This window comes from Hydra vulgaris, chromosome 09 (genome assembly GCF_038396675.1).
Source record: "Hydra vulgaris chromosome 09, alternate assembly HydraT2T_AEP".
In the NCBI taxonomy this organism is placed as follows: Eukaryota; Metazoa; Cnidaria; class Hydrozoa; order Anthoathecata; family Hydridae; genus Hydra; species Hydra vulgaris.
Window position 1 is genome coordinate 22,809,122 of NC_088928.1, and position 24,465 is coordinate 22,833,586.

General features: G+C 27.2%; 2 protein-coding genes across 2 annotated transcripts; one reads left to right on the forward strand and one right to left on the reverse strand.

Moving 5' to 3' along the window:
• Positions 1–861: 861 nt before the first annotated feature.
• Positions 862–2,223, reverse strand: LOC136085348 (TNF receptor-associated factor 5-like). The gene is made up of 3 exons (XM_065806647.1): positions 2,158–2,223; positions 1,817–1,957; positions 862–1,773 (listed from the first exon to the last, which is right to left on the reverse strand). The coding sequence occupies exons 1-3, from the start codon at positions 2,221–2,223 to the stop codon at positions 862–864; spliced, it is 1,119 nt and encodes a 372-aa protein (XP_065662719.1).
• An 18,772-nt stretch (positions 2,224–20,995) lies between these two features.
• Positions 20,996–22,228, forward strand: LOC136085349 (ATP-dependent DNA helicase PIF1-like). The gene has a single exon (XM_065806648.1). It carries the CDS (start codon positions 20,996–20,998, stop codon positions 22,226–22,228), a length of 1,233 nt encoding a protein of 410 aa, XP_065662720.1.
• Positions 22,229–24,465: the final 2,237 nt, after the last annotated feature.

Here is a 24,465-nt window from a genome sequence, read left to right on the forward strand (position 1 = left end):
AAAAAAATAAGATTAATAAATAAATAATTTAATGATAAAAAAAAGAAAAAAACAGAAAAAAATATACCTTTCATTTGTTTTCTTATTTTTTTATTAGGTTTTCTGCTGCTGTATCCATAGGTTTTCATTTTATTAGTTTGTCTATAAATATAAAATGTTATTTTTATAATGTATAAAATTATTTTCGTGAATATAATAATATTGATCTATTATAATAATATTATAATAAATAATTATAATAGATAATTATAATAATTATAATAGATAATTATAATAGATAATTATAATTATAATAGATAATTATCTATATATAATAATATTGATGCTTCAGCTGGTTCTGGTACAGGATTATAAAAATAGAATAGTTCTTCTTGTTTAGCTTCTATGACCGCACTTGGATATACTGCGTTCGGTGGTGAATACACAGGTGGTAAATTTTTAACAACGCTTTCTTCATAGGTAGGTAGTCGAGGAATTTTGTTTTTATATTTAGTGACAATATCATTACGATGAATTGCTTTGCATAATACAAGTAAATATTCTAACTTGCTTTCTAATGTTTCGTAAATATGACCGTGTTCGCTTTGTATAGTGTTATCTTTAAAGTATGCTATAATGTCCAAACCATTTTTTAAAGTTTCTTTGATTCCAAAAGGTATTTTAAGCATAAATTTAATCGATTTCACGTTGGCAATGGTTAGTTCCAGACTGATTTCTCTGAATATTTCAATTGTGTTCATTTTTTAATTAGTTAGTCTAAAAAAAATAATGGTTAATAATGTTAGATAAAGTACATAAAAATATATAAAAAATAACAATGATAGAACAAAAGTACAAATACATTTTTTTACATAAAGTATATTATTGAATAGTAATCGTGATAAATAAATTATTGTGAATAATAAATTGTTTTAGTTCTTGGTGTGAAATAAAATTCTTATAACCAACAGCTACATTATATTCAGTGGTAGGTTTATCAAAAGAACTATCGTCTAAAAGTTGAAGATAATTATTGTTGGTAGTAGTACGAGTAAAAAATTGATCTTTATCTCTCAAGGTTATATTGACATTTTTGGTAAAAGGCCATTTTAAAGCATCGTCCAGGTCACCTCGTAATAATTGAAAGTAAATGGCTAGTTTGTTTATGTCGGTACTTCGAGTATAAACTTTTATACGATAACGATAACCTTCTGATGTGTACACGGGTTCTGTATAAAATGGTTCATCTGATAATAGCCTGAGATTCATTTGATCAAGTTTGATGATTTGCGTGTCGTTAAAGATGTGTTGTATTACCTTTACTTCTTTAGGTTGTTGAATTGATTTTTTTAAAGCTAAGAATTCTGTGCTATTTTCTTCTAGGATTTGATAAAGTTTTGTTATTTCTTGTTTGAGTTGTTCTGTATCTTGTTGATTTGCTAAAACCAACATGTTGTCATAAAAGAGACTTTTTAATTCTGCCATTTCTTTGTTTATTTCTGCTAGGGTTTGATCAAGTTTGTCATTTTCTTCTTTTAGATTTTTAATTTCTTGGTCTTTTTCTTTAGAGTCAACTATTTGTTTAGTTGAAATTTCTTGAAGACTCTTCATTCTATTCATGATTTGATTAATAGAAAGATTCAAATAATTTAAATTTTTCTTTTCTTCTTGAATGATTTGGTTTAAATAACGATTTTGTTGTTCTTTATAATATTGAAAGCAGATGACAGAGTGTTCATAATAATCTTGATCATCGATTTTGGTATTACAAAAAAAAACATATTTTTTGTATATCTAGAAATTCAAAATCGCATTCATGGTTTAACAAATCTTGTACCTTTTTTTTACATGTAAAACATTCGTGGGAGTATTGTTCTGTAGAACAATCTGTTTGATGATGTAAAAGTTCTTCTGCACTTAATTTTTTGTCACAAAAACAGCAAGGATATATGTTGTCTGCCATTTTTTTTATTAGTTGCTGAAAAAAAAAACATTTATTTATATAAAAAATATTAAAAAAAATATACGTCTTTTTTACCATAAAAGAATTAATAAATAAATAAAATCACTCAATAAAACATATAAAAGAATTAAAATATAAATAATGTTTGTTTCAATATCTTTAATATCTTGTTCTTGTTTTTGTTTGAATATATCGTTAAAAGTTATGTTTTCAACCTCTTCAAATACGTCTCCAAAACCAGGAAACATGTCTTCATAATTTTCATTATTATTAGTTGTCATTATTATGTTTGCTAAAAAAAGAAAAAAGATATATTTACAAATTAAAAAATTACAAATAAAGTTCGGGTAAATTGTCCGTTTAATACGTCTAAAATATATTGTTCTCATTCCATTTCATTGAAGATCTCATGAATTTCTTTTTCTATTTCTTCCACTTCTTTTTCCACTTCTTCTCCTAACATTTGTGATTTTAGTTCTTCAATATAATCTGATTCTTCTTCATCCATTTCTTGTACTAATTGTTCTAAATATTTTTCATAATCTTCCTCTGTTAACTCTTCCATTTCCATTAGTTCTTCCAAATCTTGTTCTTCTTCTTTTGTCAATAACAACTCGTGGTAGCATATAGTGTCTTCATTAATATTTTCTCTATAACTAATAGAAAAAAATGTATAAAAAGTGTATAAAAAATAAAAAAAATATAAAAAAGTGAAATAGGCTTACCATCCACATTTTTTGATATATTGTTTCATTTTTTTAATAAATTAGTTTGCTAAAAAAATAAAAAAAAGTTACAAAAAAATTATTGCAATATAAAATGTGTAATTATTTCCATAGTTATATCTATATTTTTTTCAAGTTCTAATTTATTTTCTTTTGTTGAAATGTCAAGAGACCACATCCATAAAGCATCATATAAAGCACGAGCTGCTTCGACTTCGGTTCCTTTTTTTTGATATATTAAGTTTAAAAGTCTCATCATTCTTTCGTTGATATTATGGTAATCACATTGTATACATTCGATTTCACGTTTTTTGTAGTCAAGATATTCTGCCAAAGTTTGCCATTGTGTTTGCAAATGTGCTGCTATTTTTAGTTTTAATTGCATAAAATTCATTATTTTTTTGCTAAAAAATATAAAAATTTAATATAAATAATTCAATATAAATAATTTACATTGTTGTATATTATATAAAAGTTTTTCATCTTCCCATAATGATAATACAAAATACAAATGTTTGATTGCCAACTTTTTGTTTGGTTGTGTTAATATATATAGGGTTAAAAGGTTTTTTATTTTATCAAATGTTTTTATGTAATTTTTATTGATTTTTTTTATTTCACTTCTTCTAAACTTTAATAAAAACGCCAAATGTTTCCATTCGTGATGGAGTTGTTTTGAAGTGTAATTTATTATTTCTTTAATCATTTTTTTATTCTAGTATATATAAAATAGAAATGTAATTGCATATAAAAATATTAATGTATATTAAAAAAATATAAAAAAAAACAACTATAAAATTTTTATATTCTAAAAAAATATTTACAAAATTAAAAAAAAACATAAACTATAAATTTTCTGGATCTGGACTCTCTAAAAAAAAAGACAGAGAGAATATTAAAAAAATATACTTTTTTTTATAAAATAAAAAAGGATCAAGTTTAACTTACGAGGAGAGTAGTCCCAGTGCGAGGGACCCACCTCTCTATTTGGAGGTGGATATGGACTTTCTAAAAAAAAGGGAAATATTAAAAAAAATGATTTTTTTTATTAATAAAAAAAACTAGTAAAGTTAAACTTACGACGAGTGCGGGAAGGTGTATCGTTCATGACATTTCTTAACACTTTGCGAATATTACTTAGTGTTAGTAACTTTTGATCTATAAGAAAAAATAGTATTATAAAAAAATAATATTTTTTTATTATAGATGTAAACCATAAAACAATTACCTCTTTTTGCATTGTACGCAAACAGTTGACAAATAGGGCGTTTTTTTCCATTTTCGATAAGATAAAACTGGTCTATAGTGCTATCATTGAATACTTCGTATTTTACTTTATTTATTGAAATATAATTTATTTTAACTAAAAAAAGAGGTTTATTTAGAAATAAATACCATATTATTTTTTTTTGTAATAAATAAAAAATAGTTATAAATAAAAAAATATCATTTTTTATAAAAATGCCTAAAATAAGGTATACTCCTAGATCATTAAACACTGTCAATATGGCGCGTACAAAAACAACAGTTCCTAGAACAAAAAAAGCAGTTCAAACACAAACAAGTACAAAACAAAGTTCAACAAATCGTAAACTTGGAAGAGTTGGTAAAAGAATAAAACGCTGGGTTCACACTGCCGAATCCTATGTCGATATTAAACATCAATTAAAAGAAGCAAACATAAGACGAAAAAATAGACAAAAATAATAATGTATTTTATATATAAAAAAAATTTATAAATTTAAATAAAAAAGTCTATTTATATTATATTTTAATTTTCGAAGTTGTTTTCTTCTTAATTTGTATTCGTTTTTTTTTTTCTAAAATAAAAAAATAAAATTCTTAAAAAAATGTAATTTTTTATTTATAAATAATAATTTAAAAAAATAACTTACTTTTTTTTTCAAAATATTGTTTTCTTGGGGTTGAGTTGGAGTTTCTTGAGGTAGTGGTTGAGTTTCTTGAGGTAGTGAATCTTCAGCAAATTCTAATGGTGGTTCATTTGGTTCGTTTGGTTCATTTGGTTCGTTTGGTGGTTCATTTGGTGGATTGTTTGGTGGTTTTATTATGAAATCAATTTCATCTGCGTCGTCAAAAATACTCAAATTTGGAAAACTTAATTCGGGATCATCCTCGATGACTATAATTTCAGGTTCGTCATCACTAGTTAAAAGCACTTCATCTTCCGATAAATCTATCTCCTTTCCCACAACTTCGTCGTCCATATAATATTGTGTTTTTTTTACAGAGCGTTTGGTAAAGCGTGTTTTTGTCATTTTTGATTTTGTTAACAAAAAACACGCTTTTTATGTATAAAATGTAATCTCTACAGATTAATGTGAAATAATAGCTAAAGTGATGCAACTTTATGTAATGAAAAGAAAATGCTGTGTCAAGTTGGTTAAATTTAGAAACTTTTAATACCGCTTTTATGAACAAGATTAAAGAGAATAAAATACTAAATAACTAAAGTGATGCAACTTTATGTAATGAAAAGAAAATGCTGTGTCAAGTTGGTTAAATTTAGAAACTTTTAATACCGCTTTTATGAACAAGATTAAAGAGATTAAAATACGGAGTAGACAACTTTTTAAAAACACTGCAAAGAAAAAAACTCTGCGTAAAGTGTTAAAATAACATTTTAAATGAATTCAAAACTCCATGAACCATCACGTCGACGTAGCATAGTGCATTCGCTCTCCGCATTATGTTTCAATCGCCATGTCATTAGACCGTTGTGGGTTCGACTCTAGGTGAAGGTAGTAGAAAGTTTAGAAAGTTTAGAAAGTTTAGAAAGTTATATGTTAAAGCGTTGGGTAGAAATACCTGATGAGTGATGTCTAGAAAGTTATATGTTAAAGCGTTGGGTAGAAATACCTGATGAGTGATGTCTAGAAAGTTATATGTTAAAGCGTTGGGTAGAAATACCTGATGAGTGATGTCTAGAAAGTTATATGTTAAAGCGTTGGGTAGAAATACCTGATGAGTGATGTCTAGGAAGTTATATGTTAAAGCGTTGGGTAGAAATACCTGATGAGTGATGTCTAGGAAGTTATATGTTAAAGCGTTGGGTAGAAATACCTGATGAGTGATGTCTAGAAAGTTATATGTTAAAGCGTTGGGTAGAAATACCTGATGAGTGATGTCTAGGAAGTTATATGTTAAAGCGTTGGGTAGAAATACCTGATGAGTGATGTCTAGAAAGTTATATGTTAAAGCGTTGGGTAGAAATACCTGATGAGTGATGTCTAGAAAGTTATATGTTAAAGCGTTGGGTAGAAATACCTGATGAGTGATGTCTGAGCGTGTGAGAACGAGTGAGCGCACGAGTGTGTGAGTAAGCAGGCTAAGGACTAAGGCAAGATTAAGTAAGTTAAGTAAGGACTAAGTAAGTAAGTAAGTAAGAATAAAATACGGCCGTATAAAAAATAAAGACAGTAAGAAAAAACATAAGTAAGTAGGCCTACTAAGACAAAGAGTAAAGACAGAATAAGTAAGGTTGTGTCAGGGTGACACTATGTTTTTTCTCTTGTAAAAAAAAAGATATAAAAAAATACAAGTCAAAAAAAATACAAGTCAAAAAAAAAGTTAAAGTCAAAAAAAAGTCAAAAAAAAAGTTAGAGTCAAAAATGGCTGCAGATAATATTGATTTTTCCCGTATCATTGTAAGACGGAATTTATTTTCAACACCTTCAAAATCAAAGCAATTTAAGACCCAAATATACATCTAAATTACCCAAATATACAGTAGATGGAAAATGGCCTTTTCATAGGGATGCTTTTTTTGAATTTTTTGATAGGACCTCCTTTGATGAAAACGAGTTAACCGATCCCAATAATACAGAACTAAGAGCTCTAAGACGAAGAAGAGTTAGGAAAAACTAAAAAAAAAATAAAGCAGCAATATTGTAGAAAAGCACTGATGTATTATCGAAAAACAAAAAGCAAGTATATAAATAATAAACAAAATCGCGAAATGAATCGAGTAGGAAAACCGATATATCGTTTTGTTTTAACAAAAGTGGATCGCGATAAACACAGAAATATTTATTAAAAAATGAGACATAGAAGACATAGAGGTCATAAAAATGCTAAAAGATATATTTTTGTTCATAAAAAATCGAGAGCTCATCCTAGACCTTATCATTCTTTAATAGGTAAAGGACGAAAACGTATACTTAGAAAACGCGGTAAAGGTATCCTTGGTAACCTATTAGGAAATATACCCGTACTTGGTGGTGTATTTAAAACTATATTTTAATCGGATTAAAAAAACATGTATAAAAAAGCTCAACTCTGTAAAACGTTTACTTACAAAAATGAATTCAAAAGTATGCAAACATGCGAGAAGAAAAACTCATATAAAAAAGTATTGCAACAAATGTTTTGTACAAAAATTTCGTCGTTATGTTGAAGAAAATTTAAAAGAATATCTATGGTTAATAAAAGACATGGAAAAGCAAAATCAAAAGCTCAAAAATTTAAGAACGGATACGAGCGCGTTTGGCGATTATATCCTTACTTATGAATACGAAAACGGTGTTGTGGAAATTATCAGTGGCGATAAAGAAAATGGACACTTAAAAATATCTACTTTTTGGGGGGGTTTTATACTAGATTTAGATATTGTTAATAAATTATATTGTTTATCGCATATAAATGATGGTGTTTTTTTTGTAGGTAATAAAATACCAAAAATATATTGATAAAAAAAATATTTAATAGTGTTTTTTCTGTTGTTTTTTTTAAAAAGTACAATAAATTTGTTTGTTTTTTTTTTGAAATAAAAAATTTCATTTGAAGAAAAAAAATTCATTTGAAATAAACAAAAAAAATGGAGTTTAAAACTTGTTTAAACGAATTTTATAAAACGAATAATAATTTAGAAACTTCTTCCTTTACAACGGATGATAGTTTAAAACAAGTCCAGGGTAATTTTAAATTATTTTTTCGTTTGGATGGAAGTAAACAAATCAAAGTAACTCGTGTTAGTAATAAAGCCCATATTGTTTTTATTTATGGTGAAAACAAACACGAATTTGAAATGGGTTATGAAGACTTTGTTGATGTTATTAAAGAGTCATTTAACGTTTGGCTACTCGAAGAAATAGACATAAAAAATGAAGCATTTTAAAGATTATCTAGAGTTGTGTTATCCGTTTCCGAAATTACAAGATTTTTATATTTCACTATTTAAAACAAATAGTAAAGCAAAGGGTGATTTTTCATTGGTACATCGTTTAAAATGGGGAACAATTATTAAAGTAACACGTTCCAATGATGAACTCATTATTGTGTTTATATATGAAGAAAGACACGAACATACTTTTGAAATTCCTTTGAAACATTTTTTATCGTATGTTTGCCGTTGTCAACAAAAATGGCTTTTAAGCGAAAAAGACAAAATTTTAGATCTAAGACACATAAAAAAAATAGAAAAAGGATACGTAAAAGAGGAAGAGGATTGGCTGATTTTATAACTCCTAAAAATGTAACCAACGCATTGCAAGTGGGTTCGCTGTTATACGGTATAAAAAAAGCGTGGAAAGGCAAAAAAACAAAAACGGCTCCTGTTCCTGTTGTTAGAAAACCTGCCAACCCTTATATGCCTCCGGATAAAGTGTTTGAAGTATATTAAAAAAACAGTTGTAAAAAAATATTATATTAATTCATTTAATGAATATATATGTACAAATAAAAAATTGTTTTGTTTTTCTTCTTCTTTTTTCTTTTTGTATCGTTGATAGTCAATGTTTTTTTCGTTTAGGGGTCGTCCATAAAGTACGTACGCCAAAAATTTTGAAATTTGACCCCCCTTCCCCCCTGTTGCCATGCGTACTTTTATGTCCCCACCCCCCCTTAAAAGTACGTACGTTTCTCAAATACCCCCCCCCCTCAAATATCCCCCCCCCCATCCTTCCTTTTTTTTTTTTCTTAATTAAAAAGTTTAATTTAAAAAAAAAAAGACGAAGGGTACCTTAGATACTTTATACTACCCCAAAGCTTTTTGCTTACGCATTTTAAAAACGTCATTAAGTATAAATGCAAATAATAATTTAAATAAATTTAAAATTTACTAATGTAAGTGTGTATTTGGGCGAAAGGTTTATGCGGCGGCAATAGTCGACGGAGATCCAGGTTCCATTCTCGGTGAAATCTAGGAAAACTTTTTTTGTTTTTCTAACGAATCAAATGTAAATAAACTATACTTAAGGTGGACGTTTTTTCAGGCACCCCTCTTTAGTAAGTAAAAAATGAGTCTAAGGTGAGATCAGTAATATTGAAAACAAAGGGTAAAACCCAGTGGGAGGGAGCAACAGCAAATTTTGTGCCCTTTTGCTATTTTAAGAAGCTTTTTATTTTAGCAAAACCTAGCGGTCTTTGAGACGCCATTGACACGTTTTTTTTTGGGGTGACTCCGTCCCATCAACCACTGCCCTCAGATCTTACTCAGGGCCAGTATATAAGGGCGGGCATGTGTGCATGGGCCCCCTCAAGATTTTTTGATGTTTTAATTTTTGATGGTAGAACACTTTCACACAACGTGCAAACTTAAGTTTGTTAATATGCCAAATGAGGTGGCCTTGCAAAAAATTTGGATGGCGGAGCCCATCCAAATTTTTTTCCAAATCTAAAAGTTATAACCATGCAAAATTTACACCCCTCTCATTTTTGGGGTCGGGATGGTAAGCGTTTTAAGGCTTTTTGTTCACAGGCCTCCGCCATCCCGATATTTTGCAAGGCCTCCTCATTTGGCATAGGTATAAACAAACTTAAGTTATGAGTTTGCACGATGTGTGAAAGTGTCCTATCTGGAACATCAAAAAATTCTGAGGGCGCCCATACATGTGTGTGCATAGAGGAAAACTATACCCTCTACTTCATATACCATACATCTTTTTATGTTGGCAAACTAGAATCTTTAGTCAGAATGTAACTTTTCTATTGATTAGCTGATTAATTGTGATAAATTAGAAAATCGAAGTACGTACTTTTAAATTGAACCCTCCCCCCCCCCTCCCATACGCTTTCGTACGCTTTTTGAAGACCCCCCCCCCTCCCCCTATGAGCGTACGTACTTTATGGACGACCCTCTTACAAGACAAGCAACACGTCTTGTGAAGATGTATTTTGCCCGCTCTTTTAGTAATGGTGTTAAATATCCATACTTCTTTATTTAATAAGTGAATCGTGCAATTTTTTAATAAAGTGTCATTTTTTTTTCTCTTTACACGAGGAAATAGAGTTCACCATAACCATTACACGTAGCGCATTTTTCTTCGACAATTTTTTCTAGTAATGTGTATGCTGTTCTCTTCATGATTCTGTTTATATTAAATTCAGAGCAATCTGCCTTTTATTTCTTTTTTAGTCATGACATCATCAATAGGTACATCTAAAAATTGATTGGCAGTCTTTAATCGTGTATAATTGTTTGCATAAAATCTATCCATTTCATTTTGAATCATGTAATAAATATTTTCCTCGTTCATCACAGATGGAATGGCTTGAATATCCGATAGGGATAACTTATCCCACGTAGCTTCATAATTTGTTCTTAAGAATCCTGCATCTTTTAAAAATCTTTTAAGAGCATTTTGAGCCAATATTTGTTTTTCATAAATATCATAATGCAAAGGAATTTCTTTTGTTTTTATAGACAATAGATCACGTTCCAGATTTTCCTGTTTTTTCATATAAAAATGCAACTGCATGTCTTTTTCAAACAGTTGTTTAGCAGTGTTATCAAGGTGTGGAAAGAGTTCGTGTTTAATAAATTGAAAAAATGAATAAAGATTTATCTGAACTAGTGAAGAGGCATGAAGCGTTGTTACTTCATAAAAATAATGGTTTAACAGTCTGCACAACGAAGGTAAATATATTTGATCTGTATATAATACATTTTCGCTGCGAAAGACTAGAGCTACAAAATAAGCGGCAAATGCACCACATAAACTACTATCATTCCATTGAAAAGGAAATTTATTGTATGAAAAAAATACATTTTGATTGCCAGTGATTTCGCTATTTTTAAAATAAATTTGGTAAACCAATAAAATTCACGATTTTCTGCTGTCCATTCTGTAGGAAAATGATTGGATTGTCGTATATAAGAATTAATTTCAATTTCATTGTAGTTAATGTTAATCGTGTTGATTTGTATATTGCTATTGACTTCTTCTACTGCTTCAAACAAATATTTATTAAATCTTAAATGTTTTGGAATTTGTTGCAATACACTTTCTTCATCTAAACTATCAAAACAAAAAATATGACCCTTGTCTATTTTCATCAACACTCTCCAATGTTGACCTGCTTCTTTTGTAGTTTCATTGTTGTAAATGATAAAGGAGCCATTTTTTTTCATTTGTTGAATAATATGAATATGAGTTTTTGTTTGACTTAGTTCGTCAAAAGCATATATTCCTATAAAATAATTTTTAAATTCTGAATTTTTAAAAAAACGAGACAAAGAATCATCAGTAGCCATTTTTTTTTATTCTTCTTTTTCTAAATAAAAAAAACTCGCAATAAATAGTGTTACAAAAGCGTGTAATATATTAACAAATAAATTTTTTTTATCGCCGGTTCCTTCCTTTATAATTCCTTCAATGTTTCTTTTAACTGATTTCTTTTTTAAAGCACCATCTAGTTTTTCTATCAAAGAAGAGAGTAGGTATTACTTTTGAAGTAAACGTATCCACAAAACCGTCAGTTTGCTCGCCTTCTGTTAGAACCATAGGTGGTTTGATTTTTCTTTCTAGCAGCAAAAGAGTGAGTTTGGTTTTATAGAGTTCTATTACATAATGTTCACCATATGTTTCTTTCAAATCATCAAAGTAGTTGAGATGAATAGAACAAAGTTGAGGATTTTCGAGTAAATTATTAAATTCACTGTTTTTAAAACATTTTTCAATACTGTAAGAATTTAATGTTATCCTCTTGGATTTGAGTACATTTTGTAAAAATTCAAATGAACTTTTATCTGTAAAATGTTCTTCTTCTACGTGATCAGATGAAGGTGAAGAATTTCCAGACTTGTGTTCATAATGTTTATATCTTTTAGATACTTCATCGAGCGCGCACACCGCGCAATTGTTGTGAATTTTTTTAATGATGCTATCAACGCGAATCATTTTTTAATTAAAAAAATGTAAAAAAATGTTTTAAAATTTGATTTCTTATACTTTTTTATTCATTTTATTAAAAGAATACGCTTCTTTTTTTAATAAAAAAGCATTTTTTTTCTAGTTGCGGTTGTTAGATTTTGAATTTATTACCAATAAAGATATTCACAAGTGGGGCAGAAACTGCATTAGAGAGTTATGTTTGAGATCACTTGTCGATAAAAAGTTTTTTCACTCGCAAGTTATACCATGTGAAAAGTTTGAAAATTTGGATGAAAAGGATAAAAAAGTATTTTCATACTGCTTAAAAAATATTCATGGACTAGAGTATTATCCGTCTTTCAAGTATACTGGTGAAATTATATTTTGCTGCTCCGTAGTGGATTACTTAAAGACTATATTTTCAAAATTCGAATATAATGTCGTATTTTATAAAGGTGGAAACATGGAAAAAGATGTGTTGTCTACAATAAATGATCAAAAAATAGCTACATTTGATTTAAACAAATTATTGTTTCCCAAATTGTGTAAATTGCCTTGCTATTTTAACTTTGAAAGTTTGTGTTTAGAACATTATCAACATAACTATACGAAAAAACATACCCACGAACATTGTCCTAAATATGAAACATTTATGTTTGCGCACTATTTAGAAGATTTTGCAAACGGATTTATAGAAAATATCGACGTGCAAGATTATACAGTATTAAATGTTGAAGAATACTCGAGTTTTATTAAATTTATAAAAGACAATATCAAATGTGTTTATATATTAAAAAAAGAGACTTGTGAATGCTTTGACAATATATTTCGTATTAATAAACTTGTATATCAACTTTTTGATATGGAAAAAAAAAATTGTCTTGTTTATAATCCATCTTCCGCAGTCACATAATATTTGGTGTAATGATCTTTTTTAACAATACTTTTTAACAATACTATTTTGTCGTTTTCATAATTATAAACATCGTCCTCTTTTCTGTATAAAATCTTTGAAATGTTAAAATTTCTTTTAAAGAAAAAAAACCATTGAGCTGTGGGAAACATTTCTATTAAACTTTTTTCGTGAAAATTGCAACGTTCAAAGGCTTTGTAAATGTACACTTTATCTCCTTCTTGATGTACTTTTTTTTGTATAAAATATTCATAAATAGGAACTGGTGTGTATAGGGTGTAATAGCCATTATGAAAAACTTTATCGTCAAACGAAAAGCAAGGCGGTTGGTCCATGCAAGCTGGATAAACGTAATTTAATAGTTTACAATTTTTCTTCAAGTTATCATACTCCCATTTGTTAGATAGATAAGGAAACAAAAAATAATACTTTAAAGTCAGTTTAAGTTTGCTTTTCCATGAAGTGCATTTTTTTTCCATGTTTTTTGATTTGAAGTAAAGTTTATATACTTTAACAAAGTCTTCTAGTTGTTTTTTTAATTCTTCGTGTTGTTTTTCTACTGTTGTTTTGATTACATTTAAAAAATCATCGTTTATCATGCAACATACTTCTAGCATGCTCGTTCTCCACGATGGTGATTGTTCTGCAAAATTCATATAACGACGTGAAGGTTTTTCAAATAAATGAAGCTTATTTTCATAGTCTTTAGCTATAAAGATATAATACAAATCCTTGTATTTTTCTTCTTCCAAGTTCAATTCCAAGTTAAAATTTTTTAAATACGTAAAGATAATGTCTTGCCATTCTTCATACGTGTTATTTAAATGGTGAAATTCAAACAACATAGGATGTAATTCATTATCTGGATAAAAAAGTTGAACAGCTTTGATGAGACTTTCGTCGAGTTGTTTGCAAGTCATTTTCTCTTTCAAAAATGAACTAGCATTTATTTTTTTCACCCTATATATAGGAAATAGAGATCAGAAAAAAACAAGTTTTTTTAATATTAAAACAGGTTTTTTAATTCAAAAATTACAAAAATTTTCTTAAAAATTACAAAAAAAAAATTATTCTTCGTCTTCTTCTGGTACTTCTGGTACTTCTGGTTCGACTTTAGTTTTTTTTGTTTCGATTTCAGCAAGCTCGACACAAGCTCTCTTCAAATTTTGATTCAAATTTCGAGAAACACCATTTTTAATTAACGAATTGTGAAAAGACGGTTCTATAGCCATCAGTCTTGCGTATTCTGTAGCATGAATTTCGTCTTCTTCTTTTGCTAATCGTATATCAAAATTGTTAAACTCAATGGTTTTTATTATGCGAGTTTTAGGGTAAGCCACTGTCATATAGGCTTTGTTTTGAGCTTCTTGCATACTCACCATTAAAGTTTGCAATACTTTTTTGGTCATTTTGTTATGATTAAATATAAAAACTACATTATTAGTTACTTCGCCTTTGGGCAATTTAAATGTGTTGTCGTCTTTTGTTAGTTTTAGCTCTGATCTAAACAAATAATTTGTTTTGTTGAGATCACACATTTCTCTATATATATCCATGGTAATAAGATTTCACAGCTCTCATTTTTTGGTTTGTAAATCAATTCTTTTTTTTAATAATTAAATTGTGCCAACGGTTTGAGAGGGACAGTAGAATATTGTTTATCTTTCACATTTTTTTCTTCTTTAAATTCAATTAACCACAAAGTAGCAGCCGCTAAATCTGCAAATTTAACATAGGTGTTATCGTTGCAGTAAACAATTTCAAACTCTGCCATTTTTTTGTTGTTCGTTGTGTTGTGAATGAACTTTTAAATGAAAATGAACTCTTTTTATACTGTTTGAGTTGAAAAGAGAGATTAAAAAAAAACAAGTACTAAACAAGTTTTTAAAAAAAATGTTAATTCTTAATCAAGAGTCTAAAGTTCAATGTGGTGTGATGTACTTTAAACTTTGTACTTTATACTTTTAATTCTGTTTTAATGATAGAGATAATGTTGTTATGACTACTATTTTATATAAAAAGAGTGAAAAAAAACTTGTTCAAATCATCTTCTTGACAAGACAGCGAGATAGATAAAATGGAAAAGGAAGAAAATAAAGAGTTAAAATCACTCGAAATTACAGATATTCATGAATGGTCTTTTTATGAAACAAAAGAGAGCGCTTGTTTTGATCTGAGAAGCTCAAAGGATGTTATACTTCAAGCACATCAACGTATTTTAGTAAGTACTGGAGTGTATATCAATAAAATGGATTCAAATTTAGCAGGACAGGTATATTCAAAATCAGGTATAGCTTACAAATATGGTGTGGTAGTGTTGAATGCTCCAGGAATAATAGACGCCGATTATAAAGAGGAAATTAAAGTCTTATTGATGAATCATTCTGAAGAAAATTATGTGATTAAACGTGGAGACGCTATTGCTCAAATAGGATTTTTAAAAATGTTTAAAGCTGACAAAAATGTAATAGAATTTGATGGGTGTTGTTGTCGTGGAGTAAAAATGACAATGATTAAAAACGTAAAAAGAAAGGGTGGTTTTGGTTCCACTGGAAAATAATTTTTTTATAAAATATTTTTTGTTATATTTTGTAAATTTTTTTTATTTTTTTTAGATTAGTAAAAATTATGGCTTCATTTATTTTTACCGACAATCCAAATTTTTTATTCAATGGATTATGTGTTGACAAAATAAAAAATTTAGATTTTCGACTATCCATGTTGGAAGAAATGCATCATAATAATGGTCATGGCAGCAAAATATGGATTTTTGAAAATTTTAAAGAGCAGTTAAAAGATGAAAGCAAGGCTTATTATAGTGTGCCTTTTTATTATAAAAATTATCAATTTTTAATGAAATTGACTACCCATACGAAATGCGATAAACATGAAGAAGAAGAAATTGGTTTATATACAATGATGCGATCTACACCTTATGATGTAGTATTAAAATGGCCTTTTATCAATCGTATTATTACTTTTAAAATATGTGGTCCTCATGGTAAACAAATAAAAAAAAAAGTTTTTCTACTGAAAATAATGTGTCTTTTCAACGTCCAGTTAAAGATCAAGAAAATGTTGGATGTGGATATTGTAATTTTATAAAAACAGCAGACATTAACGATTATTTAATTAAAAATAATTTGTATATCAAATGTAAATTAAGTAATTTTTTAAATGTTTTTTGTAAATTTTTTTTAGAAAAACTAAGAAAAAAATGGATTGGCCTACAATCTTTGCTTGGGATACTATTTTACAACATGATGAAGAACAATATGGACGTTTATGAAACATAATGGGTTTTGTTGGCAACCGTCATATGGATTCATTTACTCATGTAATGAAAGATATTAATGATATGAAAAGTTCTTTCATGCAATCAATTCAAGTCATGTCTTTAAATAAACTAGATTGCTATTTGGATATTTTTTCTAAAATTAAACTTGATTGTGGTGATAGAGAAAAATTACTTATGGAAAATATAGAAGATATTGTGATTGAGGATATGAACGAAATGGAAAAGAATAGTTGTATTTATAATTATATATCGAGTTTAAAAACTATTGCAGGAATTTTTTCAGAATTGTTAACTTTTAGTTATAAATATATTGAATGTAATCACGATTTACAATATCATTTTAAACATTTATCTGTATAATTTTTTTATTTTTTTAGATAACTAATTAAAAAATGAGAGAAGATAAAGAATACGTTCTTTGGAGCGCTTGGTATGACATTGAAAAATTAGATTCTGAACAACATACTCGTTTAGAAATCATATCAGCGTTTGTAGGAAACTGTCAAGCTATTTTATTTAGTGAAGCACTTGATAATATGATTGGAATGAAAATGAAATTTTATCGAATATTTGGAACTAATCACCAAACTATTTCATCAAATTTATATTTGATTGTTTTTGAAAGTATTCATCAACAATGTCAATTTGTAAAAAACATGTTATCATCAATTGTTATAATAGATGAGGATTATAGTGTAGAAAGTTATTTAACAAATGTAAAATTTATTGAAAACACTTTTTTAGAATTAATAACTTTTATTAATAATCATATTGAATGTAATCAAAATTTGGTACATCAATTTAATCATTTAACTGTATAATTTTTTTTAGATTAACTAATAAGAAAAACATGGATAATGAAAAATGGTCTGATGATCGCATCGAATTGATTACCAAATATTACAAACTACATCATTCTGAACATAAATTGTGGAAGTTTTTGGAAGAATTATCACCTGTTTTTTACTTTCATTTTGTTATCGTTAAAGAATTTTTAACCAATGATGATCATCAAAATGGAATAGTGGGGGAACTTGAAAAAATAACAGAAATTATAAATAAAAATAACGAGCAAATCAAAAAATAACTCAATATTCGTCATTTTATAATAAAGTTGGTCAATTTCATGATTGTCATTTGCAATGCTGCAATTGAAGAATTGCAATTTATTGTAACAAAAGAAAAGGAAGAATTTGCAAGAAGAGATGAAGCCATGTTTTCTTATATGAAATTAAACGTGGACATGAAAAATTTTCATTATATTTCAAAGCATAAAGAAAGATTAAGTTAAAAAAATCAATTAGAAATTATTTTATGATTACTCTTGTAAATATTTTTATCAAGTAATCTATTTTTTTTCAAATTTTTTTTGTACTTTAAAAACTTTGTATTTTTTTAGGTAAACTAATAAAAAATATGGATTTCTTTCGAGATTATAAATGTGGAAAATATATCTCTCATAAATACAGAAAGTTGGATAAACTTAATGCAGATATTGCTGTTGAATATAAAATAGTAAAATGTTTTGTTAAATATGGTGAAAACTTTAAAGATGTTGTTAAAAATTTTCACGACAACATTTTAAATGAAGCAGTAGATGAATTGAACAAATTAATACGAAAAGATGCTGAAAAAGATGGTTTTATAAACAGATTAAGAACTTTGCAACTGTATATGCAAGCCATGTACAAATAATTTACGACAAATCAAAAAAATATTGAATGGCTTAAAACAGAAGTACAAGAAGATAAAGAAAAACAAAAAGAAAGAGATGTGGCTATGTTTGAGTATATTGAAAAAAATGTCCCCGAATTTCGCAAAGACATAATGGTATTCAATTAATTTTTATAGTATTTTTTTAGATTAATTATTTTTTGTAACTATTTTTTTGTATTTTTTTAGGTTACATAATAAAAAATGTCAAATTTTAAATTTCATGTTGAACATCTCATCGCTCAACTTTTATTATCAACAGCTGTTATTCATGATCAAACTCAAACGATAAGGAGGTTATTGGATCAAACAGAATCTTGTTCAAAAGAAACTTGTACTGGCTTTAGTCCTTGTGATTCTTGCAAAACAATATATGATTTTGTGAAACATTATATTCGTGAAGAAAATATTAAAAAAACTGTGCTTGAAATGTTTGAAAATTATACTTTATTATAAATCTTTTGTATTTATTTTTTGTAATATTTTTTTTTGTAATTTTTAGGTTACATAATAAAAAAATGGTTGTGGTTTGTGAATTTGAAATTGTTAAAAACAAAGATGGGAGCTTTGGTCTTATTGAAGATATTGATCCTGACAACAAAGTTTTTCGTTACAGCCATGTTCTTCCCGATTTTACAAGAGTCACTTATTTGAATGCTAAAGATTTTTTTAAAAATGAAAGTGGTTGTTTGGAAGATTGTTTGGAAGATTATCATCTTAAAGAATTGTTTCAAGAAGAAATGACTCAAGAAGAATTTGACAAATTTGTAAAACAAGTGCAACAAATCAAACCTGAAAAACTACGAGTTGATAAATATTCAGAAAAAGAAACTTTTAAAAGAGAAAAAGAAGTTTTTGAAGCATTTTTATTTTTAGATTGGCGCATGAGTGAAGAAGCTTCTGAAATGTGTGAAAAAGTAGCTAAAAAAATAGGGGTTACCAAAACAATACTCTTATTTGTTTGTAAAAAACCTGATTATGTTTATGAAGCTCTATGTAAAATAGCTCAATGTGAATGTATATCTAATTGTGTATTTTGTAATTTAAATGCTTGTTACATTTATGCTGAAATAAGAAAAATTTTTGCTTCATATTGAGTTTTATTAAAATTTCGTATACATTTTTTTTGTATTGAATTTTGTTTAAACTTTACATTTTTTGTATTTTGTTTAAACTTTGTATACATTTTTTTGTATTTTTTTCAGATTACATAATTAAAAAAAATGGAAAATAATATAATGTTGGCTTCGAAAAAATTAGGTTTGGCTGAAGTATTCTTGAAAAAAAGATTTTCATATTATGAAGACTTGAAAAAGAGTTTTTCATATTACGAAGATGGAATTAACTATTTGGCTTCGTGTCCTTTCGAACCGAATGATATGTGTACAAAATGTCGAGAGATCAGATCGGAAATTTTATGTTCAGAAACAAAATATAAAGATTCTTTATATTTTTTTTTTTAAACTTTGTATACATTTTTTTGTATTTTTTTTTAGATTACATAATAAAAAAATTGGAAATTATTATAAACTCTTCGAAAAAATTGGAATTAACAGAAGTATTGAAGAAAAGAATAAATTATTTAGCTTTCTGTCCTTGCGATACGAACGATTTGTGTGTAAAATGTAAAAAATTGAGAATGGAAATTTTATGTACAGAAAAGATTGACTACCAAAGAGTATATAAACATTTTTTATATATGATTGAATAATTTTATTTTTTATATTGAACTTTATTTAAATTTTTTATATTGTATTTATTGTATTTTTCTAAGGCATTTTTTTTCAAATTATAATAAATGGCCAAAATTTTGAAAAAAATGTATTGTAATTTTTTATATTTTTTTTTAGATTACATAATAAAAAAAAATGGAACGAGATGATATTATATTGAAAGCTTCAAAAAAAATGGATTTAACTAAAGAACAACGCTTGGAAATTTATGAAAAACAAAAAAAAGGCATTAAATTTTTGACTGAATGTCAATGTGATGAATACGACAAATCATTTCTTTGTTTGTGTTGTAGTTCTTGTGTGGATACAGTTTCAAAAAAAATCAATCTATCTAAAGAACAACTCTTGGAAGTTTATAGAAATCAAAAAAAAAGGATTAAATTTTTGGCCGAATGTCAATGTGGAGAATACGATCCTGTGTACGATTATCGTTTTCTTTGTTTGTGTTGTACTTATTGTGAGGATACAGTAAAAGAATTTTACACTATGATAGTAAAAGCTTCTAATAAACTTGGTTTATCGACGGATTTATTAAACAAAACTTTTTATATTCATAGATACGAAATACGTGATGTAGCTAAATGTAATTGTGATTTTGAACAAATGTGTCATGATTGTGATTATAAATAATTTTTGGTTTATCGATGGATTTGTTAAATTAACTATTTTTATAAATTCTTTATTTTTTACTTTATTTTTTTTAGATTACATAATAAAAAATGGAACTAACAGAAAATGAATTGGATTTTTTGATGGAAAAAATATACCAATTCAATCAAGCTCACCCAGCTACTTTGGAAGATATTCGATTGCATGCGATTACTTCAAAACAAATTTTATGTAATCATTGTAAATGGCATGATTTGAATTACAAGTGGAATGCATTTTTCAATGAAGAAATGAAAAGAATACCTCATATATTGATTTTGATGGTCTTTCAATATATTAAAATACAGTATCATGTTTATTCGAATTTAAATTTTGAATATTTTTATAATTTTTTTAAATTAAAATGTAAAGAAGATGTATTAAATCATGTAAAAGAAAAATGTGTAGAAATTGAAAATTGTAAACATTATTTAAATGATTGTGAAGAGTGTGATGATTATAGATATTCTGATGGTGAAAGTTGTTCATTTATATATTGTGAAAAATGTTTTGATTCTGTATATTGATTTTTTTTTTTTTTTTTTAGATGAATAAATTAAGAGAAAAACATAATAAAAAAATGTTGGAGTTGTTAATTAAACAAAACCTATTGCCTGCAAACGAAATGATTCTTGCGAATATTTTGATAGATGAACCAAATGATTTATATTGTAAAGTGGAAAGACTTGTCGATCAGAACATTATATATATGATGTCTTTTATAAAATATGCTGTTATATATTTATATTCAACATAAAAAATTTTTTTTTTTTTAGATGAATAATATTAATAAAAATACGAACAAATCTAAATGTTAAACTGATTTTGTTATTCTTTTTTATCAAATATACTTATATGTATTTTTTTCAGTAAATAAAAAAAAAAATTTTTTTTTTCAGCAAATAATAATAAAATGTTATCTTTACAACAACAAAAAGCACTTCAATGGCTTGATGAAGGAAAGAATTTTTTTATTACTGGTGGCGCTGGATGTGGAAAAAGTTATATTGTCAACCAAATTGCTCAAAGTGAACAAATTTATAAAACAATACATATTACTGCGAGTACAGGAAAAGCAGCTTATTTAATCAATGGTGTCACAATACATGCTTTTGCTGGTATAGAAACCGGTGTTAAAAGTGTTGATTATTATAAACGTCATATGCATCCAGACATTAAAAAAACGTGGTTGGAAACTGATGTTTTAATTATTGATGAAATTTCAATGATTAACGCTTCAACATTTGATTTATTACATTCAATAGCTTGTGAAATTAGACAATGTTACGATGAATTATTTGGTGGTGTACAAGTGATTGCTTGGGGTGATTTTTTTCAGTTGCCACCTGTTACAGGGCAATTTGTTTTTAAATCACAAATATGGCAACACTACATGACAGAAGTGTTGGTTTTAACTCAATGCTTTAGACAAAAAGACGATGAACAATTTTTTGGAGCTTTAAATGAAATACGCTTTGGTCAAGTTTCAGACAAAACTATTGATTATTTTATGACACGTTGTTTTGAAAAAGATGAAAATTTAAACTCTAAATATACAAGATTATTTTTTAGAAACATCGAAGTGGATGTTTATAACAATCAAAAAATGGAGACTATCAAACAAGAAGGGTATTGGTTTTATGCTAAAGATGTTACTAAAAATCAAAATATTCCATGCACGTTTCAAATTCCAGCGGCTGTTTATCTTAAAATAGGTGCTATTGTTATGCTTGTAAGAAATAATTATGTGGAAGAAGGTTTGTGCAATGGTACTATTGGTACCGTCATTTTAATAGAAAATAATGCAGTTTGGGTGATGATGAATAAAACAGAAGTCAAAATTGAATGTGTCAAAGAAGAAATTTTAGATTGCTCTCATGCTGTCGTAGGCTCAAGATTTGGTTTGCCTTTAAAATTAGCATTTTCTTTTACTGTTCATAAAGCTCAAGGAAGTACCATGAATAAAGCCGTTGTTCAATTTAATTCAAAGGCTTTTATTAATAGTCTTTATTATGTTTCTTTATCACGAGTTTGTAATATTAACGATATATTTATAATTATTAATAATAAATTTGATTTACGAACACTATTTAAAAGTATTACTGTTGATTCTGATGTTTTGGAATTTTATAAAAAATACTTGTAAATTTTTTTTTTTAGATTCTTAAAAAATGAAATTTGAATATCAAACTGAGGAAACTCGTTTTAGTAATAACAGTATATACACTGAACATTTTTTTTACATTAAAGATGATTATAAAGATGAAGATATTGTAGAAGAATCACAACTTTATTCTGAAACTCAAAGTCCTGATAAAATTGTTCATCATGTTGAACAAAAAACAATGGAAGGATTTGAAACACAAATGAAAAACAGTATTCTTTTTGGTGACTTGTTTCAAAACTTTTTATTGGGTTATAATATTGTTACTTTGTGTTGCAAGTCTATTGAAAATGGTTATTGTAAAATAATGAAACGTTGTTACAATTCACCTGTTTAATTTATTAAACCTTTAGAAGGACCAACAAATTTACGTTTTATTCAAGATGCCAATGTGCGAGCTGTTTTTAATGTTTTAGAAAATGATAGCGGATGGAAGATAATACGAATATGTAATATTAAAATTAAAACTTTATCCAATTTAACAGAAAGATCCATGATGAAATTACGAGAAGAAAAATGCTCATGACAGATGAACAAATTGAAAAAAAGAAAAAACACAACAAAACCTACTATGAAAAAAATAAAAAAATATTAAATCAACGAAGGAAAAGCAATCGAAAGAAATGCAAAAAAACATATTACGAAAAAAATCAACAAAAGAGGAAAGAAATAGACGAATGGTTTGGTGAATGGTATTGACCTCATTCTTTAACACAATGGGAAAAATCACTAAAAAGTTTATTTTATACTATTCTGTCTTATCAACAAAAAAAGAAAATGTTTTTAGATTATAGTATTTTGTTTGAACCAGGATTATGTTTTTATTCTGCTTTTCTCGTCTCTTTGTTGATTCGTCAATGGAATGTGAGCACCATTAAAGAATGGAATATAAAAGTATTGGAAAAAAACACTACTGATTTATATTCTGAAGAAAATATTTTACAACTTCTTTTTGAAGATCAAGAAGAGCATAATATTTTAGCGTGGAAAGACGTTTTACAACAATTAAAAGAAAAATCTAAAAATATGTCATTTCAAACTTTGATTGATTTGTGTCATTGTTTTGCTTATGAAAATACTTTTGATCGTATTAATATTAAAATTTTTGCCGTTAACAAAAAAAACACCAAAATTCGATTGTTGCATTCTAAATTAAAATCACAATATAAAAGTTTTCTTGCAGAATTATTAAAAGTAGTTTACGAAAGCGCAAACATTACCAAAGACGAACGAGATTCTCAAAGAGTATTTATTAACGATGAAGAAAGAAATAAAGCCAATCAACGGAAGAAAGCAATCAACACGATAAAAATTTGTATTTTTCAAAAAAACAATTCTTTTCACGCTATAAGCATGTTGAATGAAAAATTTTCTACAAAGTATTTTTGTTCTAACAACTCACGTGTTTTGTTTCAATGTTCAGATTGTGGACGAAAATTTACTACAGAGAAACACAAATGCGAAGGTTATTATAAACCGGACAAATTTACATACGGCGATTGCATTACTCACTATCGACCACAAAATTCGTTCATGTGTACAAGTAGAAATTTGTTTCCTTTTTTAATGACATTTGATTGTGAAACGGTTATTACAAAGTCTGAAGAAAATGCTACTTCCAAAGTCAAACCTTTATCTGAGTTGAATTATTATTGTCATTCCATTGTGATTCAATGCATTCATGAAAAATTAGCAAGAGAATGTTTTGGTTTGGATGAACAAGGTCAAGTCATTACTCAATGGATTTTTTATTATGAAAATACGGTTGAAAGTTTAGAAAGAAATCCTTTAACCTGTCTACCAGACTACTTTCAACCAGGAGTTTCGTTACTTCACAAGACACACAGACGTATCTTGTGGGAAAAGCTAAATTGTAAAAATAATGAAAAATTAAAAATGGAATTGAGAGTTTACGATATAATTGCTTTAGCAGATACTTTAGTTCGATTTACTAATGAAATATGTTTACCGCGTTTTGAAAATTTAAATATATCAAGTGAAGAAAGAGATTTAATATGGCAAGAAGAAAATCCTTTATGTTCTATTTGTAGAACTCCCGTAGATAAAATACGTCGATCTGATGTTTATAAAAATAAATTTTCTCACATGACTCCTCAAGAAAATGTAGGATTAAATCATAATGAATTTCGCATTTATAACGACAAACGAATTCAAGTTGTGAACATGGTGTTTCAAAGAGTAGGACATTTAGAATTGTT

What these genes read in the sequence shown, in the direction of transcription:
- LOC136085348 (XM_065806647.1), bottom strand. Translation starts at nt 2,223, where the DNA reads ATGACAACTAATAATAATGAAAATTATGAAGACATGTTTCCTGGTTTT. An exon ending in TTGGAGACGTATTTGAAGAG is followed by an intron (nt 1,958 to 2,157) that starts GTTGAAAACATA and finishes TTTTTTTTTCAG; the next exon opens with CAACTAATAAAAAAAATGGC. An exon ending in GTTTTACATGTAAAAAAAAG is followed by an intron (nt 1,774 to 1,816) that starts GTACAAGATTTG and finishes TTGAATTTCTAG; the next exon opens with ATATACAAAAAATATGTTTT.
- LOC136085349 (XM_065806648.1), top strand. Translation starts at nt 20,996, where the DNA reads ATGTTATCTTTACAACAACAAAAAGCACTTCAATGGCTTGATGAAGGA.